General features: G+C 49.0%; 1 protein-coding gene across 2 annotated transcripts in view; it reads right to left on the bottom strand.

Annotated features, from left to right (window-relative positions):
* The window catches only part of mipol1 (mirror-image polydactyly 1), a 49,986-nt gene that overhangs the window by 22,343 nt on the left and 11,490 nt on the right, over positions 1–16,153 (bottom strand). For both annotated transcript variants that reach the window (XM_086275768.1, XM_086275767.1), the window contains exons 3-10: positions 11,257–11,332; positions 10,830–10,885; positions 10,238–10,517; positions 8,379–8,472; positions 8,110–8,215; positions 7,102–7,228; positions 4,489–4,522; positions 4,235–4,405 (exon numbers count right to left, since the gene is read on the bottom strand). In XM_086275768.1, coding sequence (XP_086131894.1) covers positions 4,235–4,405; positions 4,489–4,522; positions 7,102–7,228; positions 8,110–8,215; positions 8,379–8,472; positions 10,238–10,517; positions 10,830–10,885; positions 11,257–11,332 — 944 coding nt within the window. The remainder of the gene's footprint in view (positions 1–4,234; positions 4,406–4,488; positions 4,523–7,101; positions 7,229–8,109; positions 8,216–8,378; positions 8,473–10,237; positions 10,518–10,829; positions 10,886–11,256; positions 11,333–16,153) is intronic.

Here is a 16,153-nt window from a genome sequence, read left to right as displayed (position 1 = left end):
GCCTCAGTGTATGGCAGCGCCGGCTGAGCTTTAATAATGCTGTAATAATGTTCTAATAATGTTGTAATTACCTGATATTAGCTCAATAAGAAGCTGCAGCTTCCCTCTGAGAGGGAGAGGAGCACACACTGACTGAGCGCGCTCAGGGACAACTCTCTCCTCTCTTCCCCTCCCTCTTTTCTAATATTTCCCAGAAGCCTTGGCTGCAGGGGGAGATAATCCCTGAGAGATGAGTAGAGGGAGCGGTGGCGGGAAAGGGGGGGGGGGGGGGTTGGGGTGATCCTCCAGCGTGGAGTGCACTCTCTTCTTCTTCTCCTGCAAGGATTACAGCGGCATTTGAAACATATTTCACCGCGACGCAGCAGCAGAATGAGGGCGGGATTATGGTGTTACTGTGGAGGGGTGGTGTTAACGCAGAGGGGCGGGGTGTTAAAAGATGGCGGAGCACTGATATTGTTGGGGGTTAGCGGCAGTAGCCCAGGTGATGCTGAAGTGATGCTGATACGGTGGCAAGTTTGGGGGGGGGGGGGTTAATGGAGGCAGAGTGGAGGTGTGAGAGGCTTAAGATGCGAGGCCGCATGGGGCGGAGCCAGCAGAGGTGAAGGTTTGAAGGAGATCATAAACACTGTGAGCGCAGAGCAGCCAGGAGAGGAAAACATGGAGATGTGCAGGGAGACGTCAGGACCTGCAGTTCCACTAATGTCCACTAGGTGCTCTGACCCAGCCTGTTCACATGTGTAAAAGATTCAAAGAAGAGCATTTAACGTGTCATCACCGCGCTGACATCAGCAATCAGACGTCAGGTGACTCAGTATGCCGTCGTGTTGACAGCAAGTATGAGCAGAGCCAGTGACACAAGTGACACCTGGAGACTGTAAAAGTTACTGCCCCGTCAGGTGAAGCTGTGCTCCTATTGTTGCTGAGTGCTGCACACCTGAACAGGTGCAGAGTTCTGGATCCTGTTAGTACGGACACTTTCCTTCTTCTACTCCAAAATTTGCCACTTCCTTCCATCTTCATCAGGTCTCATCACTCCTCTGCTTTCCTGACGGCAGTTGCCATGGTTACTAGAGCTCAGCTGTGCTGCTGCAGGCCTGTTCCCATGGTGACCACAGTCTGTCAGATGAACAGATAAAGGTTTTTCAGATCTGCGAGCAAATCAGGAGGGGGTGGAGCTTCTGAGCCCGCCACCCGCACGCGGCATGCTGGCAGCGCCGATCCTGCTTTCCGAGCCCCCCTTGGATTGCCCCGTTCTCTCCCCCCCCACAGAGACCGGTTTATGAGTCTGGGTGCATTGTGGGTAATAATTCTCTGTGGGTCCTGTAATAAACTCTGTGAACTGAGCGCCGATAATAATCACAGCCAGAGACCGCAGGAACACCTTTTCAAAGTAAAAGTCCAAACTCTGATGCCCGTAATCAGCCCCCAATCAGTTGTTCTGATTGATTATTTACCAAGTCTGACTCAAACTGGCAAATCTGAAGGGAAGCCTCTGAATGTGATACAACATCATCTACGCACAGGTGGCTCACCGTCAAAGCCAGGTTCAAAGGTCACAGTGAGAAAATACAAACATTTACAGAGATGCTCTGAGTTTCTGTGCTTGCTCTGACATCACGAGAACGATCGTTTAAAGACCCCGCCCCCATTGGGACTGCTTGGTCAATGTCAATAACAGCAGAGATGGCCTGTAAAACAATGTTCCCGCCATTTGGCCACCATGACTTCAGAAGACTGTACACAATGATGGCTGAAGCAGCCAATCAGGAAACGTGACAAAAAATGATCACTAGTTGATGAATGTGTGTGTAAGGCAGTGTGTGTGTGTGTGTACGGGTATTAACATCTTTGTGGGGACCAAAAACTGGAAGATTACCATACCTTGGGGGCAGCAGTCTCCAACCTTTTTTGCGCCACGGACCGGTTTATGCCCAACAATATTTTCACGGACCGGCCTTTAAGGTGTCGCGGATAAATACAACAAAATAAAACTAGTACCGGTACCGAAAAAAAGAAGATTTATTCATAACACACGTGAAAAGACCCAGGAAAACCGAGTTAACGATAAAAACGATAACAAAATAACGCTGAAAACCGATAAAAACCCTGAAAAATATACATTTCACACCTGAGCCTCAACTCTCGCGGCCCGGTACCAAACGACTGACGGACCGGTACCGGTCCGAGGCCCGGGGGTTAGGGACCGCTGCCTTAGGGGACCACAAGGATATAAATACACAAAGGGACAGGGAGTATGACTCTGTCCAGCTGTTGCCTGATGTTAACCTCCACACCAGGAGAAGAGGAGATGTCACCCAGGTGTGAGCAGGAGTGTGTAGTGTGGGGAGGGAACACACCTGCAGTCTACCTGTGTGGCTCATTTTAATATCAGTGTGTCCATCAGAGGTGGTCTGTAAGCCACACACACACACACACACACACACACACACACACACACACACACACTAGGGCTGCCACGATTTGTCGACTAGTCACGATTACGTCGACTATCAAAATCGTCGACGACTGATTTAATAGTCGACGCGTCGTTTGAAGCTTTGTAAGATCACAAAAGACGCAGGAATAAGTGGCAGGATTTAAGAGTGTAATAACGGACTGAAAGATGGCAGCATTGCATGTACAAGGATGTCAGCTACCGCTAAACCCCGAAGAAGAAGAAGAAGGAGCAGCTGTGTCCCAGAATTCATAGCGCGGCCCAGCGCAGTTTCCAACAATGGCGGCAGCTGGTTAGTTTTAATGTTACTCTTATTATTCTTTCTGGGTCACAAAATAAACGTTTAACATATTTTCAGGCGAGAATGTAGCTGTGTAAACCTCAAATATCTGCTCAGTTTATCAGGACACCACATATTTTCAAAAGCGCTCCGACGTTTTCGGAGACATCTGTTACCCACTAGCTCGTTAGCGAGCCGGGGGCTAGGCTCACTAGCGCCGTGAGAACACCGGACTCCCCGCAAATCGTTTTCAAACCCACCGCCGTCTTTCGCTACTCAGGTTAAATATATATGAGTCACTTAGATAACTTAAAATGTTATTGTTTGGCTTTTTTTTTTAGTATTTTATTTGTTCCTGAGTAAATCAGTTTGTCTGAGATTAAAGTTATAGTTTTTACACAGCTGAATAAACGTCAAGCAGACAGCTGATTATCAGAAGTGTGAGATGCTCCAGAATATACTCCAGTGTCCTGTTATATTTTAGATAGCAAGGAGTTTATTAAACTTCACCGAAACAATCTGCAAATTTCATTAAAATTTAATAAACTATCATCTTGTCTTTATTTTTAGTTAGCACAGACCTTAAACACTTAAAGCTGTAAGCTAATGATAGTTATATGAGAGCAGATGCTGCTGGTGCAATAAGCTGTAGTTTTACGTCTAATGGATGATGATCTGATTAGTCGACTAATCGCAAAAATAATCGGTGACTAGTCGACTATCAAAATAATCGTTTGTGGCAGCCCTAACACACACACAGGTGAGTAAACAGCAGGTGTTCAGCAAACAGCGTGTCGGCTCGTCTCAGTCTGCTGTCAATATTTGTGTCTCTGTTTTCACCGCATTCTAAATATTCTCGTTCACATTCAAACTCAAATATTTGAGGTCTGAGCACCGTAACCCGGGCAACCGGGTTAAACACGCCGCTTAGCAACGCTGCTGTCAGAACACGATGACGTAGAGAAACCTGCAGCTCGCGTTTGTCACATGACCACCCAGATTTATGGCACAGGGAGGAGACCCTGCAGGGTCACATGACTGCTCTTAAGAGTCTGTTCTTATTAATAAGCGGGAATTTCTCGTGAAGACCCTCACGGTGCACTCAGGATCATCACGTCAGTCTGGATGACCTGCCAAACCAGAACTGGGTCCAGTCTGGCCCGAGTCATTAAAATCCTGCGTTGGCTGACTCTGTTGTGGTCACGTGGTTTATTTCAGCAGCTCGAATCGTATAAAACATTCAGCTCGGATTGAGCAGAGGGAAGTAACTCCACTCTGGTCTGTGACACACCTGTAAGAACACACCTGCGCTAACAGAGTCTTACTTTACGTCTGCTTGTGTCCACTCACAGCGGAGGAGTCGATGCTGAGAAATCGTCTGCGAGCTGCCAGACCTTCACCTCTGATCAATAAGTCTGATCGGTGCGCCTCTTTTGTGAACGGATGACAAACACAGGTGTTCGCCCACTCTCTCGGAGCACACAGGTAAACAGACTCACCTTGGCGGTAGAGCTGTCCCTCTCCTCCATCACGGCCTTCATCTCCTGAGCTGTGATGTCACTTCGCCGTTGCCGTGCCAACCAAAGACGCTGGACCAGAACTGAGCCGAACTGCTCGATTTCCTGGACGGAGTCGGCGTCACAGATGTGCCGCAGGAGCTCATCCACATCCTAAAACGCACACGGAAGGAAACCGATCAGAACCTCAGACAACCACGAGAACCTGCGGTCATCAACACGCCGCCAGCGTTTACCTGATCGCCATCGTCCAGGTGGAAGCACTCTGACCTGACAACACACAGATGGACACATGTTAGACTAAGCGGTGCTAAGTCTCAGCGGCAGGTGAAGCCCTGAGCTCCTATGAACAGGTCAGCCCAACATTTTTAGCAGATTTAATTTTAGTTTGAGAGAAAAAAACTGAGCATCAGTGTTTTGGTCTCTCTGGCTGCCATTAGAGTCGAGTCAGAGCTCGCTGATTTCTATCATGATGAGAAAAGTTCATATGTCTCTAAACTCGCCATCATACAGCAACCGTGAAACTAACGGGTGGAGCAGGAGGAGCAAAGAGTGCCCATCCTCTCAGGTAACGGGTGGAGAGACAGAACCACAGGAAGGCTGGTTGGACTAAAGTGGAGGAGACGGCAGGACAACAACGCTGTCCCAGAACACGGAACATGTGGAAACAGCTGCAGATGATCCTGAACACACTTGTTCATCCTCAGAAGACCACCTGAGTCGCTCAGCTGACTAACTTCATCAGGGTTCGAGGGCGTGTGTTCATCCAAGCCACCACCCTAAACCTTAACGAGTAGTTTTAATGTAACACGTGGTTACTTATTTGGTTAATGAGTTAATGATCGCCTTCTACATCTGTTTAGTTTTTAGCTTTTGGTCTCTAAACTGGAAATCTGACCCTGCAGGACAGGGCAGCGTTGGTGGAGAAGCCACAAGATCCAAAGTCTTATTGTGACAGCCGGACTGGTGAGAACCGGCAGAGCTCAATGCTCCTGCAGGGTTCTCGGGGTCAGAGTTCAGCGGACCCTGGATGTAAGCCTCCTGAAGCTGGATGTTTCTGGCTCTCTGAACACGGAAAGGTTTCAGGGCGCTCTGCCTCCATCTCTGAAACACAATATTTCCTTTTCTCTGCCTCTCTTTATGAAATGTGATTTCGGTGTTCAGGTAGTCCCGAGTTCATTTCTGTGCAGTGAGTCTTAAATAAAACAGCGTGTGAGGAGCAGCTGAGGGGGCTGAAGCGGCCTGTAATCGGGCCCTGTAAGGCTGGCGGCCCCCGTGTTTTCCCGCCGCTGACCAAATTAAAGCCGCCGCAGCCTGTGAGATGACCCGAGCTCCTGCAGCTGGGCAGTAATTTGGTCCTCGCTCCCCAAAGCCCACCTGAAATCTGCTGTCTTCGTTGTGAGGCTGCGAGGGCGTGGGTTGGGCGGAGCTTCGTGCTCGCTCTCAGCCTGACGGTGGACGTGCAGCTGGTAACTAGCTGATCCGCGCTCTCCTCCTGGGAAGCTCTTTCATTTAGCCGGCTGCTGTTTTCTGTAATAAACTGTAATAAGGTGGCCGAGCCGCTCGTTCCGCGGGGAGCAGCAGGTAATGAAAGACCGGCCGCCTCCAATAAAGCTCCTCTAACACCCTGCTTACAGCCCATCGAGCCCGGCTCAGCCCGGCTCGGCTCGCTCCCCGTCATTAACACTCCCACACAGCTCGCCTCGACAGAAACACCCCGCCGCCGCCGCCATTAGTAGGATCAGATGAGAAAGAGAATTTATCACTTCACAGAATATTTCTGAGAAACGTCCCGGACGTCTGAGAGAGGCCTGCTTCGGACCTGAGGGTCAGGACCCGGCGTCCATCTTCATCCACAGGTTCAGGGACCGTGCCTGTTTCACGTCAAATTGATCAGGCGGCGGTCAGGTCGCTGAGCGCCGTCCGAGGCCTCAGCCGAAGCCCATTTCTGTTTGACTGCACCATAATCACATTATTCATGCACACACACACACACACACACACACACCCTGAGTCCTGACAGATGGAACATGCTCCTCCATATTCTGTCCCTCATAAAAAGGATTGTGGCCTCCAATATCAATTACCCTCTCATCCTGGGGGGGAGGAGGTGGGGGGCGAGGGAGGACGGGGGAGCAGGATGAGGGGGGATATTATCTCTAATTAGATTTTCTGCTCTATTTGGCTGCTCCTCCAAGACGACGAGAGCTCATTTCACAGCCCTTAACAGGACTGAGGAGGTGCATAATGAGGAGGAGGAGCAGCAGGTTGCTCCTCCGTCAGCACAGCAAACATGTTTCACATGTAAATAAAAGAACAAACAGATTCTCCTCAGAGGAGACGACAGCCGCTCTGTTTATGCAACAAACAGAGCCGACACAAACCTCGCAACATCCACGGTTCCTCTTATTAATCATTACAGAACCCCCGCGTTATTGATCGCTGTGATCAGAACAGCCAGAACTCTGTCTGCCTCCAGCGCCCCAAACATCCCGACATATCCGCTTCAGCACCACCCGAGGTGGAGGCCTCTTATCCACACATGTGGCTTCAGCCAGGGTGTCAGGCCGTCAACAGGGTTCTGCTCTTAGTTCTCAAGAGTTGTACTGTAGTTCTACAGGGTTCTACTATTGGTCTACTGTTGGCCCTAAGAGTTCTACTGTCAGTCCTTTAAGGTTTTATTGTCGGGCCTCAGTGTTCAACTGTTGAACCTCAGAATTAGATTAGAGTTAGAGTTCTACTGTTAGTCCACGGGGTTCTACTGTTGTCCCTTTAACTTTAAAGCTGCTTTAAATTCTTCTCAGGTGATAACGAACTTCAATCAACTGACAGGAAATGATGAAACTTACTCAGCCGCCTGCTGTAGTCGATGCAAACGAAGCAAAGCCTCGTCTCTCTCCTCATTGGCCAGCAGGAGTCGTGACATCACAGCCTGATCTCTGTCCTTCTGAGCTGCCAGCACCTCCTCCAACACCGCTGAGGAGACAGGAGGAGGATAGTTTGAGGATAAATTTCAGTAAAAGCAGAATCTTTTTTCAGTGTCTCTCCAGATTGATGGACCAATGAGAGCAGAGCTCATGATTACCACGCCATGTGTGTGTTCAGGGGTAATAACACAGAGATGACCACAGTACTTCTGAGACTCGGTGCACAGAAAATTAAAGTGGAGACTCTGCTGGTTATTAAAGTGCACCAGTTCTCTGGGTGGGAAACTTTTTACTCTGGACAGGTCAGGTCCCACCTGATCCTTCTCTCTCTGTATTTTTATACTCCATCTCTTTACTGGGAATGATGGGACTACACCATCACCAGAGCGGCTGTAGATCTGCCACACTGCATGCGCCTGACCCTGGGAGCTTCATAACCTCCAGGTGAGCTTTGCTCTGTTAGCTGTTACTCAGGTGTGAAGCACACACGCAGGTCTTTCAGCTGCTGAAAACATACATGACATACAGAACATACAACAGACCGGCGGCCGGACTGTGTGTGACGATTTCACTTAACGGTCAGAGAGGGCGCTGATGAAAAAATGACCAAACAAAAAGTTTCTATTGTGATCTGGTGGAGGGAGCACTGTGTTACTGTGATGATCCTACCAGATGACACACTCAGCTCAGTTAAATCAACATCACACGTGAGTGTGATTGCTGGTTAAACACACACAAACACACACTGTTCTGTTAAACTAACAGCTGCCACGTTAACTGACATCTCATTACCACTGCTGTTGTTTTAATTAGCGCATGCAGTCGTGTGTGTGAGAGAGTGTGCATGGAAAATATTCAAATATTTAAGAAGTCGAGTTTGGATCCGATCTGATTAAGAGGAGAGTAAACTGTGACACTCTCCCTCCTCACCTGCAGGTCTCTCCCAGTCTCGGGCCTCCCTCCGTTTCTCCCTAAGCTCCTCCTCCACCTCCCTCCTATGCAGCTCCTTCTCCTTCTGAACCAGCTGCTGCTGCAGCTGAAACACAAACACACAAACACCTTCTGCTGCTGCTGGATACCAAACATATGAGGTGACTACAACTCCCATCATGCACTTTAGCAAAAAACCTCCAGTGAGTGAGGTTTAGACCCAGTCAGTAATAATGTAAGGGGTTGGGAACACCTGTGTGTGTATGTACCTTGTTGTTGACCTGTCTTAGGGCGTCGAGCTCCTTCAGTAACAGCGAGATGTTTTTGTCTCGGTCGGTGCTCGGAGGCCGGGCTGATGCAGAGCTGCAGCACAGAGATGATGTCATCAATGACAACCAATCACAGATTAAAGAGCTGTAGGTCCCGGAGATGTTTGTTTCTCTTTAAAGACACGAGTTTACCAAACTCATCTACACACAAAACACACACAGTTTAGCTTCCTGTACTGCTGTTAATCTCAGCGTACGTTTCTGTGTGCCTGACTGTGTGTTAACGGTGTCCCCTTCAGCGTGTGGCGTTGGACGACTGAAAGCCTCAGCGGCGCACACAGCGCTCTGAGACATCACTCTCAGGTACCTGCTGTTTCACACCATATTAAAATATCTGTAACGGCACTCGTTAACATGTTTTAAATGTGCTGCACTGAAGGTAAGCTAGTATTTTCCACACTGTGAGAACGTTAACTAAAAACAGAGAAGTGTTACACATTTATTGGCAGCATGTCCTCGCTGCGCCCGCAGCGGTGTACATCCAAAACTGACGGCGGCGGCACCTCGCTGCAGTTTTGGTTCAGTGAGATTGAGTGGATTTCGTCACTGCGGCCAGGCCAGCGGCAGGAGCGTATGAGCAGGTCGTCTCTGTGTCGATTAGAGAGAAGATGAGACGCTCTGCGGAGACATCTGCTTCGTTTCCTGTTCCCACTTCCTCTGGACGTCCATCGCAGTGACGGTGAGTGCAGTAACAGCGGGCAGGTAAATAATGCGTCTGTCCTCCTCCTTCAGGTTTGTAATAAAGCAGATCTCCTGCGGATGGATGCTGAGCTCCACCTGAGCCGTCACATTCATCCACAGAGACCACACAGTCTAGAAGGCCATCTCACTTTAAGCGCGCTTAGTGCTGACTCGACGTTGCTCTCGATGGATTGGTGGGCTGCATGTGAGCAGGTACATCTGTGCACCATCGGCTCATCACCTGGAGATCTTTTGGTTTATCTCAAAACTTTTGGTTGTCCGACACCGAGGAGCGCGTTAAACCGAGCGGCTGTTTTTTACCGATCTCATGGTCGGAAGTTCCTCAGCAGCTGCTCGCCACTCTGCGAGGCTCTCGTTGGTCAGGGCTCAGCGTTTCATTAGTGTTTCACCTGTGTGTAGTGAGGTCAGGTGTTTTAACGGGAGGTCGCGGCCTCACTTTATCAGATGTGAGGCTGCACGCTGCAGCAGCAGCAGGTTTAATAAGCAGCGGCTGATGTTCGCCTCTAATTCTCTCATATTACCTTAAAGGTCAGGCTGCGTCGTGGCTTCGTAATAAAGCGGGTAAATAAGACGCTGAGTGTGGCTCACTGTGTCTTCTGTAATTGACTGTTTCTGACTTTATAACATCAGCTGCTTCTAATCAAGCCGCTGCTTTTACTATCTTTCTATTTTGGTCTCGCTCCCACTAATCAAATCAAATCTAAATTTAATAGCTCACATTTCAAACAGTGATGCAACTCAAAGTGCTCCACAAATTTATTTCAAAATGCATCAAAAGACAAAAGAAGCAGGAAAAATGACAGAATCTAAAGAAAGCAGAGGAAGTTTAATGAAAAGCAATAAACTTTTTAATAAAGCTCACTGTGTGGGGGCTCTAAACATATCACATTAATCCGTTCAAAAAGCACCGAGAATACGGCAGCATGGAGGCTCCAATATCGGCCACGTTATTACTGACACGTGTAATAATCTATAGCTCGAATACATCTGAACAACTTCTCACAACTCCAGCGCTAAAAACCTGAAACTTTTCCACCAGACTCTCTTCAGAGCAGGGCCCGCTCTAACATCTCATCGTCGGCACTGCTCCCACTCACCTGTCCACAGCGGTCACCAGGTGTCTGCTGAGGGAGGGGCTAGCAGGATCTCCGGGTGCGCCACCTTCATCTGCAGTATCTCCACAGCTCTTTGCCCAAGGAGAAAGACCTCTGCTGGTCGAAAGGTCCACTTCCATCTCTTCTGCACCTCCCAGGCGACTGGAGGATAGCGGGGACACAGACTTCCTGCAGGGCGGAGGTGACAAAGGAGAGGCGGACCTTCTGTAGGATGGAGGTGGAGGGGAGCAGGAGGTCGACGGCTCCTGCAGGTGCTGTGGAACTGACAGACAGGTAAGAGGTCACTTGCAGGTGAATATTTTACATTTCCTGATCAAAGAGTTCAGGAATCAAAGAGCCCAGTGATCATGATCAGTTTGTTGGTCCGACATTCAGCAGCGTCTGTCTCACGTCTTCAAATACGAATTAACCCAGAGCATGACGGGACTTCATGTTGGCTCTAACTCTCCCATCAATAACACACTGTGAAGCCCACATTCATCACACTCCAGTTCAAAATGCATGAAAAGTGTAAAACAAACACTAAACAACGTATCTGAGGTAAAACTGTACCTATGATGGGGGTGGATGTTACCTCGAGGCCAGGTGTGGTGGTCGTAGTTCAGGTTGGGGCTCAGGCTGATCTCTGATCTGTGAACATCAGAAACAACATGAGGTGACTTTCGCTGACCTCTAAACAGCAGCAGCGTGCGCGATACGGACATGATCAATGAGTCATCACAGGGACAGCTCAAAGACAGAGAGACCGAGATGGTGGAGGATTAATGTGGAGGATGAAGGTGGAGCTGCAGACAGGAGAAGCAGAGGAAGAGCTCAGAGGTTCACGAGGAACGTGGATGTTGGAGGAGGACATCCAGAGGGCTGGAGTGACAGAGGAGGATGCTGGGATTGGAGGAGATGGAGGTAGATAATCGGCTGTTGGTGAAACTAAACATTCAGCTGCAGCTAACCTCCAACATCACCTCCACCCTCAACCATAGCCTGACAGGTACTGCACTCACCCGTTGGAGCTGATGAGCTGGGTTCTGATAAGTGCAGGAAGACGCTGTCGCAGCTCCACGTTCACTCTGGGATTAGCTGGACAAAAAGGAAGCGACAGCTAAAGCAGACAGACACCAAAGACCCGCCTGTGCGAACACCCGCCTGTGCGAACACCCGCCTGTGCGAACACCCACCTGTGCGAACACCCGCCTGTGCGAACACCCACCTGTGCGAACAACCGACTGTGCGAACACCCACCTGTGCGAACACCCACCTGTGCGAACACCCGCCTGTGCGAACAACCGACTGTGCGAACACCCACCTGTGCGAACACCCACCTGTGCGAACAACCGACTGTGCGAACAACCGCCTGTGCGAACAACCGACTGTGCGAACACCCACCTGTGCGAACACCCACCTGTGCGAACAACCGACTGTGCGAACACCCGCCTGTGCGAACAACCGACTGTGCGAACACCCACCTGTGCGAACACCCACCTGTGCGAACACCCGCCTGTGCGAACAACCGACTGTGCGAACACCCACCTGTGCGAACACCCACCTGTGCGAACAACCGACTGTGCGAACACCCACCTGTGCGAACACCCACCTGTGCGAACAACTGACTGTGCGAACAACCGACTGTGTGAACAACCGACTGTGCGAACAACCGCCTGTGCGAACACCCACCTGTGCGAACAACCGCCTGTGCGAACACCCACCTGTGCGAACAACCGACTGTGCGAACACCCACCTGTGCGAACAACCGACTGTGCGAACAACCGACTGTGCGAACGCCGTCTAATGAATTACTCAGAGCTGTAAACACACATTAACATCATGTCCCTCACCCTCTCTCTCTCCCCGCCTGTCATGTCCCTCACCCTCTCTCTCTCCCCGCCTGTCATGTCCCTCACCCTCTCTCTCTCCCCGTCTGTCATGTCCCTCACCCTCTCTCTCCGTCTGTCATGTCCCTCACCCTCTCTCTCCGTCTGTCATGTCCCTCACCCTTTCTCTCTCTCCCCGTCTGTCATGTCCCTCACCCTCTCTCTCCGTCTGTCATGTCCCTCACCCTTTCTCTCTCTCCCCGTCTGTCATGTCCCTCACCCTCTCTCTCTGTCATGTCCCTTGCCCTCTCTTTCTCGCCCACAGACCTCTCACGGACCACCTGACCCATCCACGACCCCGTACTGGGAACAAGGAGAAGCAAGAAGCAGTGCGGGAGGATGGTGGCAGGATGTTCTTTCTGTGAGCCTCTGCAGACTGATCAGACTTACAGCAGAACCAAGAAAGGACTGAAGCTTTCCCCTCTGATGGGTGCTGATCAGGCCCTTCGTGACCTCTGACCAACACCACTACTGTCTGCACAGCTCTCACTGTGAGCTTCTCGGGTGGAGGACTGTAATCTTCTCCAGGGGTCGAGGACATCAGGTTACTTCCTTTGAGCCTGAAACTTTTCCCGGAGAGTTTCTTGGTTTTGCCTGCTTTTAGTTGCCTTTTAAACATTTTTCTGACACTTTTTTCTTTTGTATGTTTGCTCCTGCAGATCTGTGAGTGGCCCGATCAGTAAGGAGGACGATTATCTGCTCCTGAGTGTGAAGCAGCTAAATTTCAGTTATTTCTGAATAATTTGTTCACTTTGAAACTTTTCTCATTTCCTGCCGTCCTCCCCCATCCTCCCCCTCTCTGATCTCCTTGTGGACTCAGAGCTAATTGAGCCGCCGGCTCTCCTTATTATTCATGTACAATTACAGATGTGATAATGTGCTTAAATCCTTCTAAATGACCGTTCATGCCTCGCGCTCGCTTTGAAGTCTCGTCAAAGATGGAAAATCTGCAGAAAAAAGGGAAAAAGCAAAAGCCAATCAGAGCGCCAATCTACATTAACCAATGAGGCGAAGAGGGGGGACACGCCTCCTCCCGCCTCCCCCCCTTTTTCTTCATGTAATATAAACTCAAGTCCATTAATTTTTTAAGCTGTTTTTAATACATTTTGTGCAGAAAGTTTGGAGCGCTGAGTGTCGGCTGCTCCAGCTGACTGCATGAATATTAATGACGGTGTTACGATGATTAAAGAGGCTTCAGCTCAAATCCAACACAATCCGCTTGTGATCCGGCCCGCCGACACCACACCGCCGCCACACCGCACATGAATTTAGATACGGACATTAAGCAGAGGAGACACACGGCGAGCTGGGAACGCTCACGCACACGCGTGCAGAGTAAACATGAAGCCAAACACACTCCGAGATCAATCGATCAGCAGGAAACCTGCTGCTCTTCAACAAACGAGCGATCAATAAAAGTGAGACAAAATCGCTCCTGTCGATCAGAGAGGAAATCGACTGATCAATAACCAGAGAAAATACCTCATGGTCATGTGACCTGATCATGTTTTTCATGAAAATTATTCTTAAAACAGGTACTGCCTTTCACAGTAAACTGAAGGTCTTTTTGTTCTGAGTAAAATCACAGTCCACACCATGCAGGTAGCACACCTGCGCCCTGATCTGTTTCCTGTTACAGGACAGCTGATAGCAGTCACTCGTTCTCAGTTCAGGAAGAAACGGAGCAAATGTCTCAGATTTATTTGGTTAATCTGGTCCAGGCGTCCGTTTCCTCTGACCGCAGCAGGCGTAACATCTGCTTCTCCTACAAACAGAATCCATGTTTCACTCCAGTCGCACTATTTTAATTATTCTGCACTTTTAATTCAAGCAATTTCTTGCTTGAGCTACATAGCCCCCGTTTACTTCCGGTTTTCTTGTCTTTGATTTTTAGTCTCCGGCCTCTAAGCGCTGATCAGTAAATGCTCATTATTTGCATTAAATCCTGGACGTCATCTAAATCATCCTGCAGCTCCGTCACAATTGGCTGTTTCCTGTCCTTCATCTTGGAAGCTGCAACACTACGAGTGCAGCAAGAAGCTGGTAATTGATTATTGATTATAGCACACAGGGTTGAAAAGGCCACTTCTACTCAAGAAGTGATGTCATTTAAATATATTTAATGTTTTCATATTTAAGTTGACAGCGATGAACCACTTTTATGTGACTCAAACTGAAATTATCTTCACACACATTTATCATCACCTGAAGATGACTCCAGGTGCAGCTGTACGATCTGCTGACCCCGGCACACACAGAGACACACACACACACACACACACACACACAGAGAGACACGCTTACACACACATACACACACGCAGACACACACAGACAGACACACACACGCACACACACACTATGGTCAGTAGATTTAATTTATTGAGAGAAGAGGAAGACAAAGGCTGAGTGTGGCTGAGAGGGAATGAAGAGCAAGAGGGAGGAGACAGTCGTGTGAACAGTGTTTAATCTGCAGAGTGGGTGGTCCACGGACACACACACACGCACACACACACACACTCAGTTTTATTGTTGTTAGATGGGTGGGCTGCAGACTCTGGTTTGTTTGAACAGGCTGAAGTAGCTGCTGCTCTCTGTGCAGGAGTGTCTGTGTGTGTGTGTGTGTGTGTGTGTGTGTGTACGAGCGCTTGTGTGTTTCTGTGTGTGTGCGTGCATCTGTGTGTCTGTGTGTGCTCACGCTGGCATTTTATAACATTTGCCTTGTTTAGATCTAAATTGTGATTCCTACTTTGAGCAGAGCTTTTATTTTGACAGTGTGTTGCAGCTTTACCTGTAAAAACACTTCCTACCTGCAGGTGGCGCTGCACATTACAAGCTGCTGAATTAATCGACAAATGATTTATGGAAAACTACTGTTACTGATACAGCTCAGGGGACCAACTAAAGACCAAAGAGCTTGTAAAGCAACAAACGCAAAACAGAGGATATCGCCGCATCCTGACACGCCAAAGACACAGGAAGTAAGACGCCACCAGCGCAGTGTGAAGCCCCAGGCTGATGATGTGATGGAGGGCTTCCTACCACACACACAGGAACAGAAACGGGCCTCAAAATCATCTTCATCTTCTGAAACCTCTGAACAACCAGACGGTTGTCATCTGCTTTCGCCCTTTCCCGCATTCCAGAACTTGGATGTCGAAGTGACATCACTCAGGAGTTAGCGTGTTCCAGAAAAACAATTACATTTTTTTGCTTGATGCACACTCAAGGATTCAATCCTAGAAAAGAGATTCTGCTCATCTGGACGTCGTGTTTTCAGGGGGAAAACAGTCGCATCCCTCATCAAAGGAACTGAAGAAGTCGCTTGTGGCTTATTTAATGAGTCTCAAACACCAGCGGAAGTACAGGTTCCCAGTTCTAACCTCTACTTCCTGTGGGGCTGCTCCAACTTCCCAAGCGGGAAACCCGAGTTGAGGGGGTGTTTCACAAAAGATTTCCAACTTTCTAGTCTTATGGAGGAAGGTGCGTCTCCCAGCAGAATAAAGTAACACCTCTACTCCCTGTTTAATGTCTAAATTTGGTGGTATGTTTAAACGTTTTGAACTTTCAGAGCTTTGTTTGGACATCCTTTCACATTTACAGGATTCGTAGCGTTTTGACCATGTGCAGGTAAGTCATCACGTGTTAAACTTCAGGTTCTTCACGCGACCTGAGCTGCAGGATCCAGGTGACCTCTACGTGTGGTTCACAGTAGTAACACCTTCACTGCCTCCTTCATACGTCCTCAGTAACCTTTGAACTCAAACATGTCCTGACTTGAACCAGATGCTCCCTCTGTGCTTCTGCTTCACCTCCACAGCTGTTTTAAACATCTGGAGCTCTTAAACACGAGAGAACTCTGTGAGCAGCTTGCGTCAGATTATTGATCAGTGAGAGGCTGAAGGAGCTGAAATCTAATGTGATGAAGATCAGAGGTGAAGAGGAGGTGTCCATCAGTGTGCAAGTTCAGATGAGAGGATGAAGAAGCAGTTTGGACTCTGTTTTAATAAAAGGAAAAGAAGAAGCTGCC

The sequence above is a fragment of the Aulonocara sp. 'chitande type north' Nkhata Bay genome, linkage group LG19 (assembly GCF_057382095.1).
Source record: "Aulonocara sp. 'chitande type north' Nkhata Bay isolate Kocher_YH1m ecotype deep benthic linkage group LG19, A_spYH_male_GT1.1, whole genome shotgun sequence".
Lineage (NCBI taxonomy): Eukaryota > Metazoa > Chordata > Actinopteri > Cichliformes > Cichlidae > Aulonocara > Aulonocara sp. 'chitande type north' Nkhata Bay.
Note: the sequence above shows the minus strand (reverse complement) of the source record. Positions and strands in the feature narration are given on the sequence as shown.